This window comes from Lissotriton vulgaris, chromosome 10, assembly GCF_964263255.1.
Source record: "Lissotriton vulgaris chromosome 10, aLisVul1.2, whole genome shotgun sequence".
Taxonomy (NCBI): domain Eukaryota; kingdom Metazoa; phylum Chordata; class Amphibia; order Caudata; family Salamandridae; genus Lissotriton; species Lissotriton vulgaris.
This window is the reverse complement of record NC_141698.1, coordinates 278,176,074-278,196,484: the sequence shown is the minus strand read 5'-3', so window position 1 is coordinate 278,196,484 and position 20,411 is coordinate 278,176,074. Positions and strand designations below refer to the sequence as shown.

At 44.8% G+C, this 20,411-nt stretch overlaps 1 protein-coding gene across 4 annotated transcripts in view; it reads left to right on the top strand.

Moving 5' to 3' along the window:
* Positions 1-2,423: 2,423 nt before the first annotated feature.
* Positions 2,424-20,411, top strand: part of ELP6 (elongator acetyltransferase complex subunit 6) — a 245,900-nt gene continuing 227,912 nt past the window's right edge. The window contains exons 1-2 of one of the 4 annotated variants that reach the window (XM_086941011.1): positions 2,424-2,654; positions 17,288-17,352. In XM_086941011.1, coding sequence (XP_086797137.1) covers positions 17,299-17,352 — 54 coding nt within the window. In that variant the 5' untranslated portion in view covers positions 2,424-2,654; positions 17,288-17,298. Of the gene's footprint in view, positions 2,738-15,652; positions 15,673-17,287; positions 17,353-20,411 lie in introns of those variants that run through there. The other 3 variants (XM_086941013.1, XM_086941012.1, XM_086941014.1) reach the window with 3 other exon arrangements.

The window sequence follows — 20,411 nt, the reverse complement described above, 5'->3', positions numbered from 1 at the left end:
CCTTCGGGGGGGGCTGGATGCCAGGACACAGTGCTGCTGATCAGCCAGACTCCACAGTATAGTATCAGAAGAGCAGGCAGCAGTTTTTTGTGTAAGTTCCAGTAACTTTAATGCATTTTTCAGCACAGCATTACCTACTGCCTGCATATCTAGGTTACTGTGAATGTTGTTCTTGACTTACATACATAGAAACGTCAAAGAGGACAGTCCCCTCCAAATATGCAAATGTAGTGTAAGTTTGTAGTGTTTATTTTTTTTTGGGGTGCTAGTGGGTAATTTTAGAGTTCAGGGTGGGTGTGGGTTTTAGGGTGCCAGTGAGTAATTTCATGGTTCAGGGTGGGTTACGGATTGGGGTGCCAGGGAATAATTTTAGGGTTCTGAGCGGGTATGGGTTTTGGGATTCCAGGGGGCAATTTTAGGGTTCAGGGTAGGTATGGGTTTTGGGGTGCCAGGGGACATTTTAGGGTTCAGCGTGGGTATGTGTTTTGGTTTGCCAGGGGTAATTTTAGGGTTCAGGACAGGTGTGGGTTTTGGGGTGTCAGGGGGCAATTTTAGGGTTCAGGGTGGGTATGGGTGATGGGGTGCCAGGGGGGAATTTATGGTTCGGGTGGGTATGGGTTATGTGGCGCCGGGGGAATTTATGGTTCAGCATGGGTATGGGTTTTGGGGTGCCAGGGGTAATTTTAGGGTTTAGGGCAGGTGTGGGTTTTTGCATGTCAGGGGGCTATTTTAGAGTTCAGGGTGGGTATGGGGTGCCAGGGGACATTTTAGGGTTCAGCATGGGTATGTGTTTTGGTGTGCCGGGGGTAATTTTAGGTTTCAGGGCAGGTGTGGGTTTTGGGGTGTCAGGGGGCAATTTTAGGGTTCAGGGTGGGTATGGGTTATGGGGTGCCAGCGGGGAATTTATGGTTCAGGGTGGGTATGGGTTATGGGGTGCCGGGGGGAATTTATGGTTCAGCATGGGTATGGGGTTTGGGGTGCCAGGGGTAATTTTAAGGTACAGGGTAGGTGTGGGTTTTGGGGTGCCATGGGATTAATTTTAGGGTTCAGCGTGGGTATGTGTTTTATAGTGCCAGGGGTAATTTTAGGGTTTAGGGCAGGTGTGGGTTTGGGATGTCAGGGGGCTATTTTAGGGTTCATGGTGGGTATGGGTTATGGGGTGCCAGATGGGAATTTATGGTTCACCATGGGTATGGCTATGGGTTTTGGGGTGCCTGGGGTAATTTTAAGGTTCAGGGTGGGTTTGGGTTTTGGGGGGCAAGGGGGAATTTATGGTTCAGCATGGGTATGGTTTCTGGGGTGCCAGGGGTAATTTAAGGTTCAGGGCGGGTATGGGTTTTGGGGCTCCAGGGGGGTGATTTTAGGGTTCAGGGGGGTATTGGGTTTTGGGGTGCCAGGGGGTAATTTTAGGGTGTGGGGTGGGTATGGGTTTTGGGGTGCCGGGGAGGGATAATTTTAGGGATAGGATGGGTATGGGTTTTGGGGTGCCAGGGGTAATTATAGATTTCAGGGAGGGTATGGGTTTTAGGGTGTGAGGGGGTTAATTTTAGGGTTCAGCGTGGGTATGTGTTTTGGTGTGCCAGGGGTAATTTTAAGATTCAGGGTGAGTATGGGTTTTGGGGGGCAATGCATCAAGCTAACAAAAATGTGTGCTTTAATTGTTGTCCAGTTTCAAATGCAGAATTCACCACATTTTTTTCTCAGCTTGACCTGAGCATTAACCGATCCTGATTATCTGCCATTTTAGCTCCGCCCCATTGATTTACATTAGCCACGCCCCTTCATCTGCCATGTTAGCCCTCCCTCCCCCCCCGAAATTAAGATCTAGTTGCGCCCCTGTGCCAGGCTCTTGGGTGCTTACAGTAGTGGATTAATCTGGGTGCGAGCTCAGGAGCGATGTACTGGCTAGAATGACAATAATGGAGAGAACAGTAGGGAGATACTTATTTACCAGAATTAACCAGGGATTAAGGACAAAACACTGGAAGGACACCTGGCTCAGTACAGTGCCCCAGTGAGGACATTCTTCACTAGAGGGCAGGAGGAAGCTGTTTGTTTATCATCAAATTTCTTCTACTGGGATACATATGGATTTTGACGGGGATTCCATTTGTTTTTTTTAAATTTCAGAGTGGTGTTTGAAAGATTGAGTCACAAAAAAGGAAGAGGGGGCCAGGTCCCCATGTTATTAGCAATAACTGTATTTTCCGTTGAGGGAATGAAGCGTCACTGTATTGTTTTTCTCCGTAAGTGTAAGTTCCTGTGGCGATCGGACTCCTAAGCGTCTCATTTATTGTGAGTTAGCAGTCAAAGATACAGCCTACAACAAAGCACAGTTTACTAAATTCAGTCTGTGTAGACGAGAAACCACGGCCCCTACGAGGCTGGGTAATCATTTCCGGGGCGGCAGGAGTCTCGTTTCCGAGGTTCTTCCTTGTAGCGTCACTCGGGTAGGCGGTGCTTTTTGAAACTAGTTCAATGTGTGTTTTTACACTCCATTGGAAGTGTTTGTGTGGACAGAACAACTCCTTCCACTCCCTCTTCTAGAGCTTTTCAGTTCCAGCTTTTCAACTGCGTCTCCACGCTTTCTTATGTTGAAGTCTGGCAGAGAGCTGAGCAGAAGCAGTCAGACCTATGAGCCCGGGAGGCGGGAGGTAAGACCCTGTTGGGAACCTTCCACCTGACGTAGGCGGGGTGACAGTGGCACGCACGTGAACACACCGGAGAAATAATACATGTAATAATGTGCAGCAACAGAAACCGAAATCTGTGGCGAAAGTGTTGTACACGTTTTTAACGGTTTATCTTTGATGTGCCGCATCTAGTATGTATTATACAATAAGAACACCTTAGGACCTTAATTGTATATTCAACTGTACATTTGTGTACCAAGCAAACAACGAGTGTACGGTGCATAATATAGTCGCGTTTTATAATAACGTAGAAACGAGTTTGGTTCATTACGTTTGCCTATGTGTATATATTGATATAGAGCAGGAACGTAGTAAGCTGTGCTTTACAGTACGTGGTGTTTCGGGAGACAATCTACAAGATTGTGCTCTTAAAGTGGCGATTACAAATAGATTTGACATACTGCTTTTCGAATTTTTCATCAATCCATTGGAGCATTAATTATTAAAAATACTTTCCCAATACTAATATTCAGTATGTACATGCCAATAGACCCGAATCAGGCGGGTTCTTCCAATTTTTGAAGCAAAAAATGGCTTTATTTTGGCTGTCTCCCACCTAAAATTGCCCCTGCTATAAAAGAAGTCAATGAGAGTAATACATTATCCCAATAATTTTTTTAATATTACCCTACTTTATCTTCTAAAATGTTGGCATATATGTCCGTATACGTCAAACAATCACAGCCCTTGTGGGCATAAAAACCCACCCGTCATTAGTTCTACATTTAAGAGACAGTGGGGGATATTCTTAAGAACGTGTGATAATTATGGCAAAATTAGCTTAACGCAACTCTTCACATTGCAGTCTATCGCGGGGAAAAAACGCAGTGTTAACGTTGTATTCTCAACACGGTGGTACCATGCGATAGTCTCACGATAACACGTCAAATGACCGCGTTAAAATCAACGCGACGCCGCGAAAATGCGAAACGCGAAAACCGCGTTACAAAAATCTGCGATAACCAGCGACAGGCCTGCAATTCCCACGCGTCGCGCGGGAAAATGCACCAGAAAAGGAGAGAAAAAAAACGGTGAGATGACCATGTACGAGTACAACCCCACATCCGTGATGTAGAACAAATGTCCATTTTCCAACATCAAATAAGCATCTCCTCACAAACAATCACAATGTACATTGACATGCAGTCTGCATGTAAACTGCGCCAATGCGGAAACATACATGGAACACACTGTGAAACCGCATCTCTCCTTCACATTGCAGAGGGACAATCAACACCTCCTGGACATAGACGTGTCATGTCTATGATCAATCAAGTATGAAAGCATGGACGAAGGTAGGGGGAGTGATTCCCTTTAACGTCCATGTTGCTTATGTTGTGGGACTTGAGGCACAGGGTGCATCCCTGCATCATGGTGGTACATATTTGACCCCAAAAGAAGTCCTGTTGTCACTTGTAGGTCACAAATGGCAGCCTATATGTAATAATGTGGGACACATGTGAAATGCCAAAGAGTCGGATTCCGTACTATCTGTGACACACATAACTGGCACTTCGAATGCGTGACACCCTAAACAGCCTCTCTGTACAGAGGTGACACACCCACCATCTATTATCAAATTATGAAATTGTTAATACTACATGTCGCACTTACAATTGTCTGAGTGATGTGCTTGTACAGATGAGTGACATGCACTCAGGGAATGTGTCTTGGAATGCATTTACTTGCACTTGCTGTGCCTGTGGTCATGTTGTACTGTCCCATGATTGCTAAGGACTGTCACAATGTGATGTGCACATGTGAAGAAATTGTTAATGATGGTGTTCCTACGGGCTATTCCTGCTGCGGCTGCAGTGGGGTGTGGTCCACCTGCCTCATCTTCCTCATCATCATCTGGTGCATTACATAGCCTCATTGCTGCTCCTCCACCAGAATTCCCCCCCCCCCCTTCCCCCCCCCCCCCCGGGGCCTACTTACGATTTTGCGTAGCGCAGTTGCTTCACTTGCACTCCTATGGCACACCATTGTCATGCCTGTTGCGCATGTCCACAAGCCTGACAATGACACAGTGATGTTGTGCGCTGAAGGTGGGCGGCCACCTGTTTGTAGGCTATGGTAAGGATAGGGCAGACACAGATGTAGAGTTCATGGCTGGCTGAACTTGCGATGCATGTTGAGGGTAGACCTTTGGCATATGCTGCCGTAATAGCGACACACATAACAGTTGGCATGTATGTTCCCTGACCCTGAGCGGGCTTGCGCTCCCTCATTTACCCCTTCGGCAGAGCCTGCACTCCGAGGGCATGCTACATAGCAATATTGTCCAATGCGGGATGGGTGGCGCCGACACTACAACAGAGACACACTCATTAGTTACTTCCTTGGCAAGCCCAAAACTTGACCACGCCCAGAGACCCGGGTTGATTAACCACACCCCTACTCTGGACTGTCGTACGCAAGTCCACTTAGCTTACGCTTACAGGGGGGTACGACACAGCTACATGTCCCAGGTCTACCCCACTGCCTGAGGTGACATGGTTGGGTCCGCTGTACACAGCACAATGAAATGTGGTAGGGCCCGGGGCCCTCATGCATACATAATGACCACACAGACACACTTAGATAGTTTGTGGGACTGGCTACGGGCACGTGCACCCGACTCCTTTTATTGCCAGGGTCACATGTCCCGTGACGCCTGGCCGGATGGGTGTGGGGTTAGTGTAAGCCACCCCTCAGGGACTGGTTAGTGCTGGCAACATCTACAACAGTGATCAGACAATCAAAAGTTCAAACAGCAAGGGTCCATTACTTGAGCTGAACAGAGTTAGTGGCCGTGGATGCACTGCGACCGGCAGAGGCACACCGCCACGAGACGGTGACTTGCGATGCACTGTGGTAGGTCCACGCGAGCTGAGCAGGTCCTTGTCGAAGGTGAATGTTGCAGAGGGTTGCGGGGGACAGTGGAAGGTGTCCTTCCAGGGCATGATGCAGAGGGCAGAAGCAAGCAGAAACAGGCAAATGGAGGAGTGGAATGCTACAGATTCATTTTTACCACCAAGTCAGTATCAGCTACATGATGATGAAGACAACCCCCAGGGCCATAGACTCAGACGCCACCAAAGTGCAACCAGAGAGTGTCCATGAATGTCGGGGCACAGACTTAGTGGCACTGGAGCTGAAAGGGAATGCAGTCTGCGATGAGGCCTGTACAAAATCAAGACTCAGTTCTAAATGTGTGACTTCCTTGACTGCAGTGTAGGCCGGAAGGCAGCGGTCAGCAGGCGCCCACAGCCATGTTTCGTTGGCTTGCGATGCACAGAGTTAGTGGCACCACATCAGTTGTTAGTAGTGTTCGATCACCTCCGTAACGATGATCCTTCTTTCCTCCGGACTGAACCGCATCTTCCTCTTATTCCTCTCCTTGCGTACAATGATATGAACTCTGCCATTGAGAAATCAAGACTCGGTTCCAAATGTGTGACCTACTGGACCGCAGTGTGGGCCGAAGGCAGTAGTCAGCAAGGGACCACAGACACATGTGGTTGGAATGCACGCACAGAGTTGGAGGCACCCCATCAAAGGGGGTAAAGTGATATCAAACGTCCCATTACCATATGAACTCGGCCATCAAAATATCAAGACTCAGTTCCAAAGGCAGCGGTGGAGTACGTCAATGAGAAAGGAGTACTGCGGGCCTGTGTCGCCAAGGCTGTGATGGTCTGAGGAGGCTGGTAAGGTCGCGGGCCTTGGGCTTGGAGCTTGCTCGGGCACGTGGTGGGCCCTCTTTGACACACGCTGGTGTCTGCAGGTGAGCAGTGAGACCTGGGTGCGCAGGGGCGGGCAAGACTGGTCTGGGTACCAGCGGCCCGGGGTGCAGCAGGCGCACAGGATCGCAGGCAACACAGCTCATGGCGTCGGCCTCGTGGCGGACTGAGAGGCGCTGCCCTGGCAGACAGGTTGGCCATTCCGGAAGAGAACCATGCCCAGAGCTACGCACTTTTTATTCACACCCCTACGCTGGCCTGGCGTACGCCAGACCAGCCCACTCCGCTCACGCTTCCCTGGGGGGACGTAACAAGCTACATTTCCGCTATCTGGCCCACTGCCTGGGGTAACATGGTTGCCTCCACTGTCCACTACACTCCCAACACCAGCAGTGTATGTCGACATGGATATGTCTGTGGTCTGCATACTGCAGTCTGGCCAGCACATCCACGCCACACTTGGCATTGTGTACATTCTCATTCATGGGTCACTTGTCTCCTTTGCACATGCCTGGTTCCTACCTCTCCCCACAATCTGGTATTGTGTGGCTGAGGTGCTATGCCGTTGATGGCTCATGTACATGGCTAGCCCAGGTTACCACAGTAAGTTGTGCTGTCGTGTCTGGTGGGTGGGCATGTTGTTTGGCATGTTGTATGTGAGTTTGTAACATGTGCATTACCTGAGTTGGGAGTTGCATTATTGTGGAGTTGGGGTGTGTGGGGTGTTCATTTGGTACTTACCAACGAGCAGGGCATTTCCGTAGGTGCAATCCTGGAAGCACTAGTTGATGATGGACTGTCGGAAGATGTAGGAATCATGCACACTGCCTGGGTAGTTGGCAACGACATTGGTCGTCCACTATTGCCTGCACATTGATGGAATGCGTGTGCTTTCTGTTGCGGTAATTGTGTGCAGTGCTGGCAGGGGGCGCAAGTAGGACATGTGTGCAGTCAATTGCCCCCAACATGTGCGGGAAGCCAGCTATGGCGTTAGTGGCCTTGCTTGGTCTCCAGCTGTTCCTGCTCAGTGTGGGGGAAGTGAAGGTGCTGGGGTACCAAGCTGATGATGGCATCCAAGACAGTTGTGAGGAACTTTAATAGGGCTGGCTGTGAGACTCCTCCGACTCTGGCAGTTGTTGGTTGGAAGGTACCAGAGGCCATCCGATGCAGCACAGCCAGCAGCTTTGTCTGCGGAGGGATGTTGGTTGTCCGCTGTGTTGGTACTGTCAGCCTGTGGGCAATGATGTTCAGGATGCGGAGGATGGTTGTCCTTTTGAGCCTGTAGTGGGCAATGACATCCTCTGGTGTTATGTCTGTGAGGCTGGTGCGTTTTCTGAAGGTCCGCTGTCTTTGTCTGCGCTGCCTCTGTGGTAGTTCGGGGGATGGGGGGGAGGGTGCGGGGTGGGGTCTGGGGGTTTGCGGGCCTGGGGTGGTGGCAGGGTATTGTGGCCCTCTTTGGGTTCCGAGCTGCACGATCAGTAGCTCCATGGCATCTGTTGTTCTTCTGGTGTGGCACTGGCCTGGGCTACCTTTTATGGTGCAGGTTGTCATCCGACTTTACACCAGGTAAGAGCAGGTGTTAAATCCCTACTGCTAACGTGTCTTATCGCCTGTTTTGTGATCTTATCGCCGATCTGGCTGGTTGTTGAGAATGTTGCGAAGTGGTGTTTTCGCTGCTTTTTGTACCAGAACGCCTACTCTGCATCTCATTAGCGTTAGTTGCCGGGATCATCTGTGGCGATGTTTTTTGCGGCTGCTATTGCAGGAAAGCTGGTGATATCAGCTGTTAGCACCAGCTTGTGAATGGGGCGATAAATGTATCGCCTATCGCCACTTTGACTGCGATAAAGTGCCGATAACTCAGAGATAAGTCCTTGAGAATATGCCCCCGAGTCTATAGGTTGCCATTTCTTTTTTTTCAATAAGATTTCGTTCTTCCTTTGAAAGTGTATTCTGGGATCCCGGTCATGGGAACAGACATTCAAGGTTTGTAAATATTGATAAAGATCCCACAGAGACTAAGGGGTCACCCTCATAATTCAAGGACTGTAATGAGAAAGATTGGTAATTTGGAGGAGGGCATTTTTGAAGCAAAGTCAGGCTGGTTCAAGAAAGCACACTAGAATTTTGTACATATTATATATCTTTTTAAATCACTAGTTCATGTAGAACAGCCACTCTCTTAAAGATAAACACCAAGGGGCTCATTACGATGTCGGGCAAAAGCCTCCGCCCGACACCATCTCGGATTTGGGACCGACCGACCGACTTGTGGAGGGCGGTTCATGATGTGCCCGAACACTGTTCAGTCGCATTTCCATTGTTTCCAGTGGGAGCTCGTGTTACGCCTAAGAAGCAGCCGTAACACAGGCTCCTATGGGGAAATGGGGAGTGTGTGTAATACCTTCCCCCTGTCGCAGGTACCCCATTGTGGTGGTGAGCCTCAGCAAGGCCTACCAGTGCAAGGGGTTCGCCCTTCTCTGCACAAGTCCTGAGACCAATAGGATAGAAGTTGGCGCAGAAACTGGAATAGAAAATACAAAGTTTATTAACCTTATGAGGTGGAACTACTTTCACACAACACCCTTCGACAATGTATGGAGTAGCACCCTGAATGGAAGGAGCTTGGTCCTTTTATACCCACATAGGGGCTCAAAAGAAGGCGTACAAGTACAAGAAGTAGGTTTTAGGCACATATAAGGTCAAACAAAAAATTCACAGTCAACAAGTAGGAGGAGCTAACAGTTGCTAATTCTGGTGAACACATCCTGAAATTTACAGACTAACAGCAGCTGCATGGACAGCTGCAAGCTCAACTGAGCATGTGCAAAGTGGAAGAGGTTAAATATAACCTGTCTCTAGGCAGATTTCAAGAGCAGACAACAGCAAGGTAGGACAGAGCACATGGCATACACGTGGTAGCACATGGCAAACAAAATAGCTGCCAGAAATACAAAATGGATTCCACAAAACGTACAAGATAGTCTCTAAATACAGGATTGCTTCTTCTAATGCTAACCCAATTGCTGCCAAATTACAACAGACGACCCTTTTAGCATTAGCTGAAGACATTCGTTCATCTGGGGTAATCTAGATATGCATCCTGTACATCGATGCTCATCAGTTCAGTGACCTCTTTATTTAGCATTTGTTGTGCTTTCATTTCTGCAACATTTCTTTTAGCAGGTGTACAAGCAGTGATGCAAATAGAGCAAAGCATGGGACCACATTGTATACATATACAGCATGTAAATAGTATCACCAATAGCATACATAGCCTAGTCAATAGCTCCCAGCCCCAAGTAATAAAGAGTGTCCACAACCAGTTCGAAAAAGTCCATGTACCAGTCTCTGGGTGAATCTCCGCAGCAATCTTATGTAGTTTAGAGATTGCATCATATACTGAAGGTGAGTGATCCGGAATGAAAACACAGCAGCTGCTGCCGATGATACGACATGCACCACCTCGATCAGCCAAAATCACATCAAGTGCGTACGATTCTGGAGTGCTACAATCCTCGCAACTTGTAGCTCCTCTGTAATGTTCCCAAGTGTCATTGCTGTATGATTCGTAACAGCTTCCACAACACGAGTCAATCGCCTTATCTTTCTCCTGTTCAATGCAGCACCCACAAAAAAGAATAAACCCAAGTTAAAGTCAACATATTGTTGCAAAGCAGTGTCAGTTTGGTCAATTTCATCCATACTTATTGTCCTCTTATTTCTGTTCTTGGAAATGTCATTGTAAAGTTTAAAGTTACAGTGATATGATGCAGGTGCCAGAAACACAGGGGGCAACAGAAAGAACACATAGCAGACCCCAGACCACCCCACAGGTAGTTGGTAGTATCCCTTATTACCACAAACGAAGTATGTATTATGCGAAGACGTAAAACTGCTGTTATTGATACCTTCAATTGTCAGAATTACAGTACTTTCACTTCTCCCCACTGGAATTCTCCCAGCACTACTAATACATAAGTCTGCTTTAGCTCTAGTCACAGAAATTACGAAAGGTCCATTGTTCTTTTTCAATTAAGGCTTGCTCTCGCTTCATTCGTTCACGTACTTCTTTCTCCCACATTCGTACACAGTCAAACATGTCTTGTCTAGCCTTTCGCTTAAACATTCGTTGTTCCACATACTGAATCTTTCGCAAATCAAATGACCCATGCATAGGCCAACGCAACTCAGGATCCTACGAGTATATTTATTCCATAACGTAATGTACATTATAGAAGAAATACCATATTTAATATACATGTCCCTATTAGGCGTCACTTCCGGGGGGGCCGGTTGTGCTTCATCAAGTCTCAAATTGCTACCACTACAAAAGCAACACATCCTACGAAGTGTGCTGGAAATAGGCATGCCAAAAATAGTGCAGAATATGCAGTATTATAACCAAATTAGCATTTAAGGTACTGTAGTACATTGTGCCGTTCAAATCAATTCAAAAACAGAGAACATTTCCTTCATTACCTGCCTATATAAATTGCAATTCATATATCAATCCCATACAAATCCAAAGTTGGCCAACACAAATTCCAAAATTGCAAAGCCACAGTAAGCGTTACTAAACTACCTTACCAATCCCAGGCATCAAAAACCAACAGCAAGTGCCGCATAACGACTCTTACCAATCACTTGGTGTCCAGATTCCAACTGCCAAGTTCTCAAATCGACCAAATGGTCACTGCACAGCGAATCAACAGAAGAGATCTCAGTCGAGGACCGGCACCACCTGGAGGGTCAGATCAGAAAGAGAGGAAAAACGCTGTGGTTGCCAAGACGCGGGTCTCCTCAGGCAGTGATCGTCCAAAGCGAGATTCCAAACCTCCGTTTCGACCACTCCTTCGGGCATCCGAGTCACCGATGAGCCCCACGTGTCGGGCGCCAATTTGTGGTGGAGAGCCTCAGCAAGGCATACCAGTGCAAGGGGTTCGCCCTTCTCTGCACAAGTCCTCAGACCAATAGGATAGAAGTTGGCACAGAAACTTGAATATAAAATACAAAGTTTATTAACCTCATGAGGTGGAACTACATTCACACAACACCCTTCGGCAATGTATGAAGAAGCACCCTGAATGGAAGGAGCTTGGTCCTTTTATACCCACACAGGGGCTCAAAAGAAGGCGGTACAAGTACAAGAAGTAGGTTTTAGGCACAAATAAGGTCCTACAGAAAATGCACAGTCAACAATTGGGAGGAGCTAACAGTTGCTAATTCTGGTGAACACATCCTGACATTTACAGACTAACAGCAGCTGCATGGACAGCTGCAAGCTCAACTGAGCATGTGCAAAGTGGAAGAGGTTAAATATAACCTGTCTCTATGCAGATTTCGAGAACAGACAACAGCAAGGTAGGACAGAGCACATGGCATACACGTGGTAGCACATGGCAAACAAAATGGCTGCCAGAAATACAAAATAGATTCCACAAAACGGACAAGATAGCCTCTAAATACAGGATGTCTTCTGCTAATGCTAACCCAATCGCTGCCAAATTACAACACCATGGTGCCTCCCAAGCAGTGCAGGGTTTTACAGGGGGGTACCTTAGGTACCACCTTGACCACCAACCGTAGGCCGTGGGTGCTAAAGTGCCCTGCCAGGGGCCTCCAAAGTCACTTTCCGACAGCCTTTCTGTGTCGGAGAGGCCAGCGCAGAAAGACTGTTGGAAACCGACATTGTAATCCCAACAGCGGAAACTCAGTCCATATGGGGTTACTGTGTGGTTCCAATTGACAGGAATACTCCGTGACTCGGTCAGAACCGAGTCGGAATGACCGGCCATTCAAGTTCCAACCACGAACATCGCAATTGTGCGGTCAGAATGTAAACCGACTGATCCAGTCAGAAGAGCTCCGATGCGGTTGGGAAGATTCCGACGGTCAGGAGAAGGCTTTCCTCCCAACATCGTAATGAGCCCCAACATGCAATTTTTCAATATTTTAACTTACAGACACCTTAATAAATTCCTTCCCTAATACATGGAATTCTGCAATTAAAGAACTACGCACCAAGGATTTAAGTGCTGTGAGGGAAAGGTGATTATGAGACCATGTATTATAAGGAATAAAGTACACCCTGCCGTACTTGATAAGGATATTGCAAAAGGAAGTAACTTTAATGCTGTGTAAAATATATTTTCATAAAATATTGTTTTACATTCTTTTGTACAAAATGTCCTTGTAAACTTATATGGAGATGGTGCATCATACAGTTTCATTAAAAAAATGTGTCTCATTTGCTGATAGCAGGGATTCTATCTTTGGAGAAAAAGCAATTTACTGTCTCTTTACATGGCTGACCAAAGTCCACTTTATAATTAACGCTCACGGTTTTCCGTTTAAACGGATTTTTACATATAAATACAGACGGAAAACTATTTTTCCTTTGACTGTATTTATAACTTAGAAACAGCAAAATACTGACATACAGTGTGTCGCATCCTCACTCCTGCCGATGGTTACCTCGCCACGCTCCTCTTACTAATCTACACCACTTAGGCCTCTTTAAGAGAACGGCTAAGGTAGAAGCACAAAGCAGCAGGTGGTAGTAGGTGTTGCATGTTAAAGGGATGGGGGGCGCTGTACGAAATGCAAGCACTTGACTTTTAAAGCAGCACTGTGTCCATTCTAGTTATGCCTTATATCAGAGCACAAGGTGTTAATGGGTGCATTAGGAGGCTGGCTCACTGTTAGAAATTTAGACATCATCTGGCGGGGTCTGCTGGGGTCAGCGCTAATAAGGTAGCCTGTGAATACAATCAATGGCAGCAAGGCAGAGAGGCCTGTTAGCAGGTAGTGGTATGCTCGACAGCAGGTGGCAGCCTTGGAGGAATGAAAAAATGAACATACTGCCAGTGTACAAACTTTATGGAGCCCCCGTTTAAAGAAAACACAAAAGTATTTTTTTTAAAAAACACTTTACAGGTGGAATGCCAACTGCTTCTTTGCAATTAGCCTTCTCCATCAAGAGGTGTGGATCGCAGTCTCTTTCCTTTCTTGATGTTGCCCTTGCAAAAGTAATTTCCCATGCTTTCATGCATTCTTCATTCCTTTTCTAATCTTACTCATTAATGCTGCACTTGCTCTCTGCATCTAAAAAGGTTAGAACAGGTTGCAGGTAACTTTCAGGAGAGATTTTGTTCCACAGTGCGTGTTTGATGCCATCAGAATAACAACTATTTCAAACATTGCCAAAAGAGAGGCTGCTTCCAACATCACTTCCTCTTAGAACGCGCTGTTTAATGATACCTGCTTAATCTGCCTCAGATGTCAGTACAATAAATGCACACTTTTTGTTTAAAATAGAATGTTCTGTCTTCCAGTGTTTTCAATTTTGTTTGGAAACCTTCTAAGTGTGTGCAGTCATTACAATCTCTCCATAGCCCCTGTCGCATAAATGAGAAAAAATACTGGCTGCAGCATCGTCATTTACTTGCGACAAAAGTAAATGTGGATAAGTACAGAAAAAATGACCAAAAAAGAAATATGGATAAATGCAGACGGAAATGGTAAAAAAAGAAATACCATAAAACCGGGAGCCCTATTTATAATATTAATAATAATAAATGAGCTTGTAAAGCGCTTGGTCACACTAGCTAGTGTGTCCCCACGCTGCAGGTCACTCGAAACTCCCTGTAGCGGCAAATCTCCGTGTGATGCATGACCTATATCTGAAAGAACGTTGTAGGTGATAAGTTATCACTGACCCTTCCTTCACTTCTTGACCGTGGGCTGTACGCTTGCTTGGCCTCTAGGTCTCCCCAGCGTGTTGTCTTGTTCTTCCTTGCTTGCGTGGGTCTGGGGACTACCTGCGTCAGCCCCCTCGCTCTTTTGTGAGGTATCCAGCGCGGTTCCCCTCGTCTAATGGGTGGTGGCTTGATCTGGCGCGTTTCCGTGCGTCCCTGGGGTCTGTCCCCTTCTGTGGTAGCTGTCCTATCCCTGTGGGTGCTCTTGGGCTCTGCCACGCTCTCTAGGGTACCTGTGTGGTAGTCGTTGGTCTTCCTGGCCCTCTGTTTCTCTGGGCGCTCCGTGGTCCTGCTTGGCACTGGTCTCTCCTGCCCACCGGTGTATTTGCTGTTTCCCTCGGTGCTGTTTCCTTGCTGTGGGGGGTTGGGGGGTCTGCTATCCCATCCTCGTCGCCATTGTAAAGTTCTTAGTGCCCCCAAGGAAAACGCTGCAGCCACTGTGCTGATTAACTCTTTATTTAATAATTTATGTCCCTAAGGAGCGCCGAGCCTCTGCTGCTCGTACCAGCTCTTCGCGCTACTAATCGTGCGATGCGCGCGCAGCCCAACATGGCCGCCGGCACGTCACGTCGCCTACGTGACGTGCAACCACTAGACTGCGCCACTACAACTGTCGTAAATCCCAATGCATTTTGAGATCATGTGATCTCTTTTTCAGGGGAACTGCAATATGAAAAAAATGATTGGACATGTCAAAATCTTCAAACAAATAGGATTGATACTGATTTTTAAGCAAATAGTGTAGTTCTATCAGATAGCAATGTGGGGTATGAAATATCCTAGTAAATGCGTGATTCCTAATTGATTATTTGTTCTACCTCTACTGAAAATGTATTTGATGTATGTATATACCGCCATATAATTCTGGAAATGACTAAGTAAATTTATTGGTAGGGTCAATGCACACTTTTAATAACGTTAATTGAGCACACATGATCTGGTTCCCTTATTACGTAATAGTTGGTGCAAACAATAATAATCTAAGTCTTCATCCGCCTATCATCATTACCATCCGCAAAATCACGACTACAGGTTAGACAATTTAGAGGTCTCGCTTCCCTGCAAAATAGGTGTTCGTATTATCTAACTTTTAAATTCCACATAATGAACTTTTGCATAGTTTCGCATGAAACCGAACTATTATTCCGTTCTTTTTTCAATAGAGTAGCAAGAATGTATAAACTTATGGGCATTTGACCTCAGCAAGGTTTTGCATCGGTGCTTTGACTAGACTGTCATGGCCGCTTCAGCAAATTTCCGTGTAGTACCTTCATCTGTTTTAACATGGCCGACACTCCATTGCGTGTTAGTCGCAGGTCCTCTTTCTATTGTTATGTCCATAAACACACTTGGTGTGCGAGTATGGGCGTCCCGAGTGTTGCGGAATGATTGGTCATTATTATGTTTCTGGTTTTCAGCTCCGCGAAATCTACTTCCAAGGGGCTAGTATTACACCATCTAGCGTCGAGAACACAACTGTTTTTTTTTCTGTTGGTAAGCAATTGTTCAATAAATCAACATTAACTGTGTATCCACCACGTCTAACAGGTAGTTCTAGTATCTAATGTATTGATTAGAATGGCACTTTGCTTTACAGATATTTGCAACTCTAACACTTAATCAAATTAATGAACAAGCCTTTGTCAACCTCTTGCATTTCAAATACAGTAATTGTTATGATATTGTTGTTTGTCGCTATTTGCTTAAAAATCAGTATCGATCGTATTTGTTTGAAGATTTTGACATGTACAATTATTTTTTTCATATTGCAGTTCCCCTGAAGAAGAGATCACATGATCTCGAAATGCATTGGGATTTACGACAGTATAAAGCAAATCAATTTGTGAATATGTAAACTTTCTTATGTTGAATGTCTAAGGAAATCTAAAAAAAAATTTTTTCTTTGTATGTGAAAAGCATTATAATGTACAGACATGAGTGCAAAGCAAATAAATGAAGAAAAGATTCATGATATTGCTAAACATTTGCCTTTAGGTGTATTATTTGCAAGGATTAACACAAAAACAATCCAAAAATAGTAGCCAATCTCAACGGTTAGCACCCGCAGTGCAGGAAGGGTCAGTGATAACTTATCACCCACAACGTACTTTTGATCCACAGGAGGTTAGCGCCCTCCTCCCAACCAAGCACGCACAGTGAAAAAAATTAAAAACTTTTGAAACAAGGGATTACTCAAAGAGAATAGAGTGCGCAGTACAACCCAAAATCCTCAATTCTATATCTGAAAGAGCCATGTTTTTAGTTTTTTCCGGAAGGAGTTTTATTCTGCCTTGCCAGTCACATTCCATGTTCCGCAAATTGCCAGGTAATTTTGGAAGGTCGAATATCACTGGCTAGAGTGCTATTCACATATGTTTACAAGGACTTTTGTACAAACATGTGTAGTTTAATATTTTATAATTATTATTATGTAGGATGCTAACACTACTAACACTATAAATGACCTGCACTCCGGTGGCTTTGCATTTTTGAATTGCACAATGCTTTGTATTAAACATGATAAGCAAAGTATAGGTAATAAACAAATGAGTATGTTCCTTACTGATCAGCTTGTGTAAAAAAAAAAACTTAGTTGCTTGATCCATGTTTGAGAATATCTGTCTTTGCCTGTGCAAAGATCGTCCACTGATAGCGACTAAACATCCTATGGGGGAACACAGTATTCATGACTGATCACTAGGAGTGGGTGTAGGATGAAGTTACCTCACAAGGGTAGACACTGTGTTTTATTATTGTCGGAAAAAGATGGTTATGCCAGGAAATGTGATTGGGTATTTACTTTGTAGAGAATTTTATCTTCTGAATTAAGAGCTCTGACTTGATTAGTGAGATTTTGGTGCAAATTTGATATCCTATGTAGTGGTTCTGGTTTGATAACTCTACCTGCTGTATTGAAGTTCTGCTTGCCTTAGGAACTGATTCTTAAGCCTAAAGCAAGACACTGGTTGTAATGAAAAGGTGTTTATATATTCTTATTTTTGTGTCTCTGAAATATCAAAGTTTAAAAAACCTTACACATTTTATGCAGAACATAACACAATGTCCTTGTGCTTTAACCTCTTGATTTCTTTTTGTATCCTCTAAATAGGGCTTACGAGGATGTTTGCAGAACTGAACCATATTCTGAACTCATCGCTGGAACAGCTGGAACAGGTAGGGCAGGCGACTCTTAGATTATTACTTTCTGTCCTCTACTACATTAGGAACTCTACCTCCGCTCCCCCAAACCTGGCCACCAAAGTACCAGTAGGCCTTTTGGAAAGCATGCAGGCCGGCAATTGAGACATAGCCACAGTAACAAAAATGAGGTCCCAAAGTAACTAGTCACTGATATCCAAATACAACCTACAAGTATCTCATCTGGAGCCCTCGAACCTGAGAGAGATCTACTTTAGGATAGACAAAAAAGAGCAAAAGGTGTAGATGATGAGTACAGAAAGAGCTGTCAACTATGAAGATATAAATACACGTTAGAGAAACATCTGAGTTGGGGGTTCCAGTATGGTTTAAAAAAAAAAGTGAATGTGATCGGGGAGATGGTTGCGTGAGACTCCCCGGTACTGTACTTTGTGGTGAAGACGAGGATACACAGCTTCTCAAGAAACTGAGCCTGGCCTCTTCCCATGTCATGCTGACATGCATTGCATAATTTCCCGATGAGAACCAACCGTGTGGAGTAGTTTTCTCAGTAGTGACGTGACTACATGGTCCTCCTTAACAGTGTCATTAAAAATTAACATTGTTACCAGTTCTTGGGGATGGTTGCTGCCTTGAATAGCATCATTTGCAACAGACACGAGCACCAGATGTTGGAAGCAGCATCCACAGCAAGTCACATGGCCGTCTTCAATATTTTGCATGGTCAGTTGCTATGGGAAATAGTGTCTTCTGTGGTGAGCATTGAGTCTTGAAGAGGCAGTGACATTGAATATTAATTCTGATTGCTATTAATCGCTCACAAATGTCTCTTGGTGGCCTCTGTGTGGAATTTACCTGGCTAGTCAGATAATGGGTATGCAATCCGCTGTAGTTGGTGCAAAATACATACAATAGAAAAGCTTCCTTTTCAGAAACGCTCTCAAAGAGGGTTTGGGCCTTGAAAGGGTCTACATTTTGTGGTGTATGTTCCTGATTTGTGGGTTGTAGGGACTTGCCTTATGTCCTCAAGTGTGTGCTTAGTACTGGCATTGCTGTCGGTTTTGGATGTGGAAAATCCCAGGTAAAGGGAAGGAAGGGCCGAGGTAGGTGAAGAAAGGGATAAGGGTATGGCTCACACCCAAGCCCTAAAGGCAAATAGCTATGCAAGTGACACGTGCACCAGCTTTAAGGAAGTGATCACTCATTAACACAAGTACAAATTATACTACATGGAATACCAGTGGTCCTATTCATTTGCATGCCCATCATTTTTCAGAATTCAGGTTGTTTATGTTTTAAGTTATTGAATTTAGTACTCATTTATAGGATTTATTTGCTTTTGAAAGTTGAAGTCTGATACAAATATTAGACGTTAGTTTTGAATGGAGCTGCTGGAAGTTACCTTTGTGTGATATTTAGATTGGTTTTATGTAACAGGCCTTTTCTCCAGGTCTAGAGGCTGCCAGTGTCTTTTGCCCATGACATGGCCAAGGTACTACTGCACGACTCTTTGGATGCCACGTATCCCTATTTGAGTTTTGGCTCCAGTTCTTAGACACATTATGACTGAAGCTCCTAGAATTAATTTTTTTACAGATTTCTAGACTTAAAGTTAGAAAATTGTCTATCACTGTTTTGTAGAGCTATGACTTTAAAAGAGTGCAGATCTTTAATTGACACATTTTTGTGCGCATGAACATTTAACACAAAAACTTGCAGGATCCGTGAACATTTATTTGCAGATCAATATGCTGGCAACGTATTTTGGATTTTTGCAGTGGTAGTCCTTGTGTAAAGTGCCTGAAGGGGGCTTCCAGGGGAATAAGGTTGGCCATGCATACCATGGTAACAGTCTCAAATGTAATTTGTTGAGATTAACAAAGTTTGCTGTTCCCTACATTCAACAGTTGGAATCAAAATGTCACCTAACTTTTTTGGGGACAGGTTAAGGTTTTTTTCCAAAGAAGAAAATGTTTTTACTTTAGGAGTAAAAAATAAAGAAACACAGTTTTTGCGCATTTCGAGCATGCCTACTCTAGTGAATTATTCACCACATGGAGTACCCATTGGCACTGGTGCTGGGTCATTTTCAGACTGAGGGTGGTTCTGCCTGTGGTTAATTTGATCCAATGGTTGCTGGTGGGGGCCCGGCTCTCATTTTTCTACTCTCTGACATTTACAGAGAGCAAGAAAGGGAAAAGCACATTAAGTGGAAAGATGGAGGAAGAGAAGGCTGGAACCCACAAAGGGGCAGGGGGTGTCTGGTAGGGAATTAAAGAGACATGAGGTTACATCACGGAAGTCCTAGGGATTGTAAAAAATCCAAGCACCACACAAAGAACAGGTGTAGCAAATGTGTTCAGCAGGAGAGTGATAACTGCGTAGTAGGTAGCTGGTGGTGTATTTTGCAGCATGGTTTGTTAGTACACAGACATTTTCTGACAGCACATTTTGCATTGAAATGACCTCTAAATTTGCTCAGACGTCCAGTTTTAATGATGCATTGTAATAGTGTTTCAACAAATATTTCATCTGTGCATCACCAAGTGTATTGATTTGATCCTATTAAAATCTTTGTTTCTTTTGCACTTCAAAATTACACAAAAGTGCTTCATTTGTGCTTTACCGATTGCTGATATATTTTGAAATATCAATCCCGTTAATTTACAGGTATTTACATTATGTGTGGTAGAAAACGAAATACACCCTACAGCCTTACCTTTCACACGACCCATACCACAGCAAGATTGTCAGATAGTTCACTTTACAACATGCTGTCACTTTTCAGTCAGAGAAACAAAAGTAAACACCAATCTCCATGTTAAAGCATAAGCAACAATTTTTATTGTATTATCTTTATTGGATTATTAAAAATCATAAAAGAGGAGTCAGCACATTGAAATACACAGTTACACATTGAATAAATTAATAAAACTTAACATATACAAATATAAAAAAATCTACAAAGTTGCACCATCGTAGTCCATTTAAAAAAAAAACTCCTGCTGAAGAACACACATCGGGATTGGGTAACATACTGAGATAATAAAATGCTGGTCAACATTGTCAAAAAC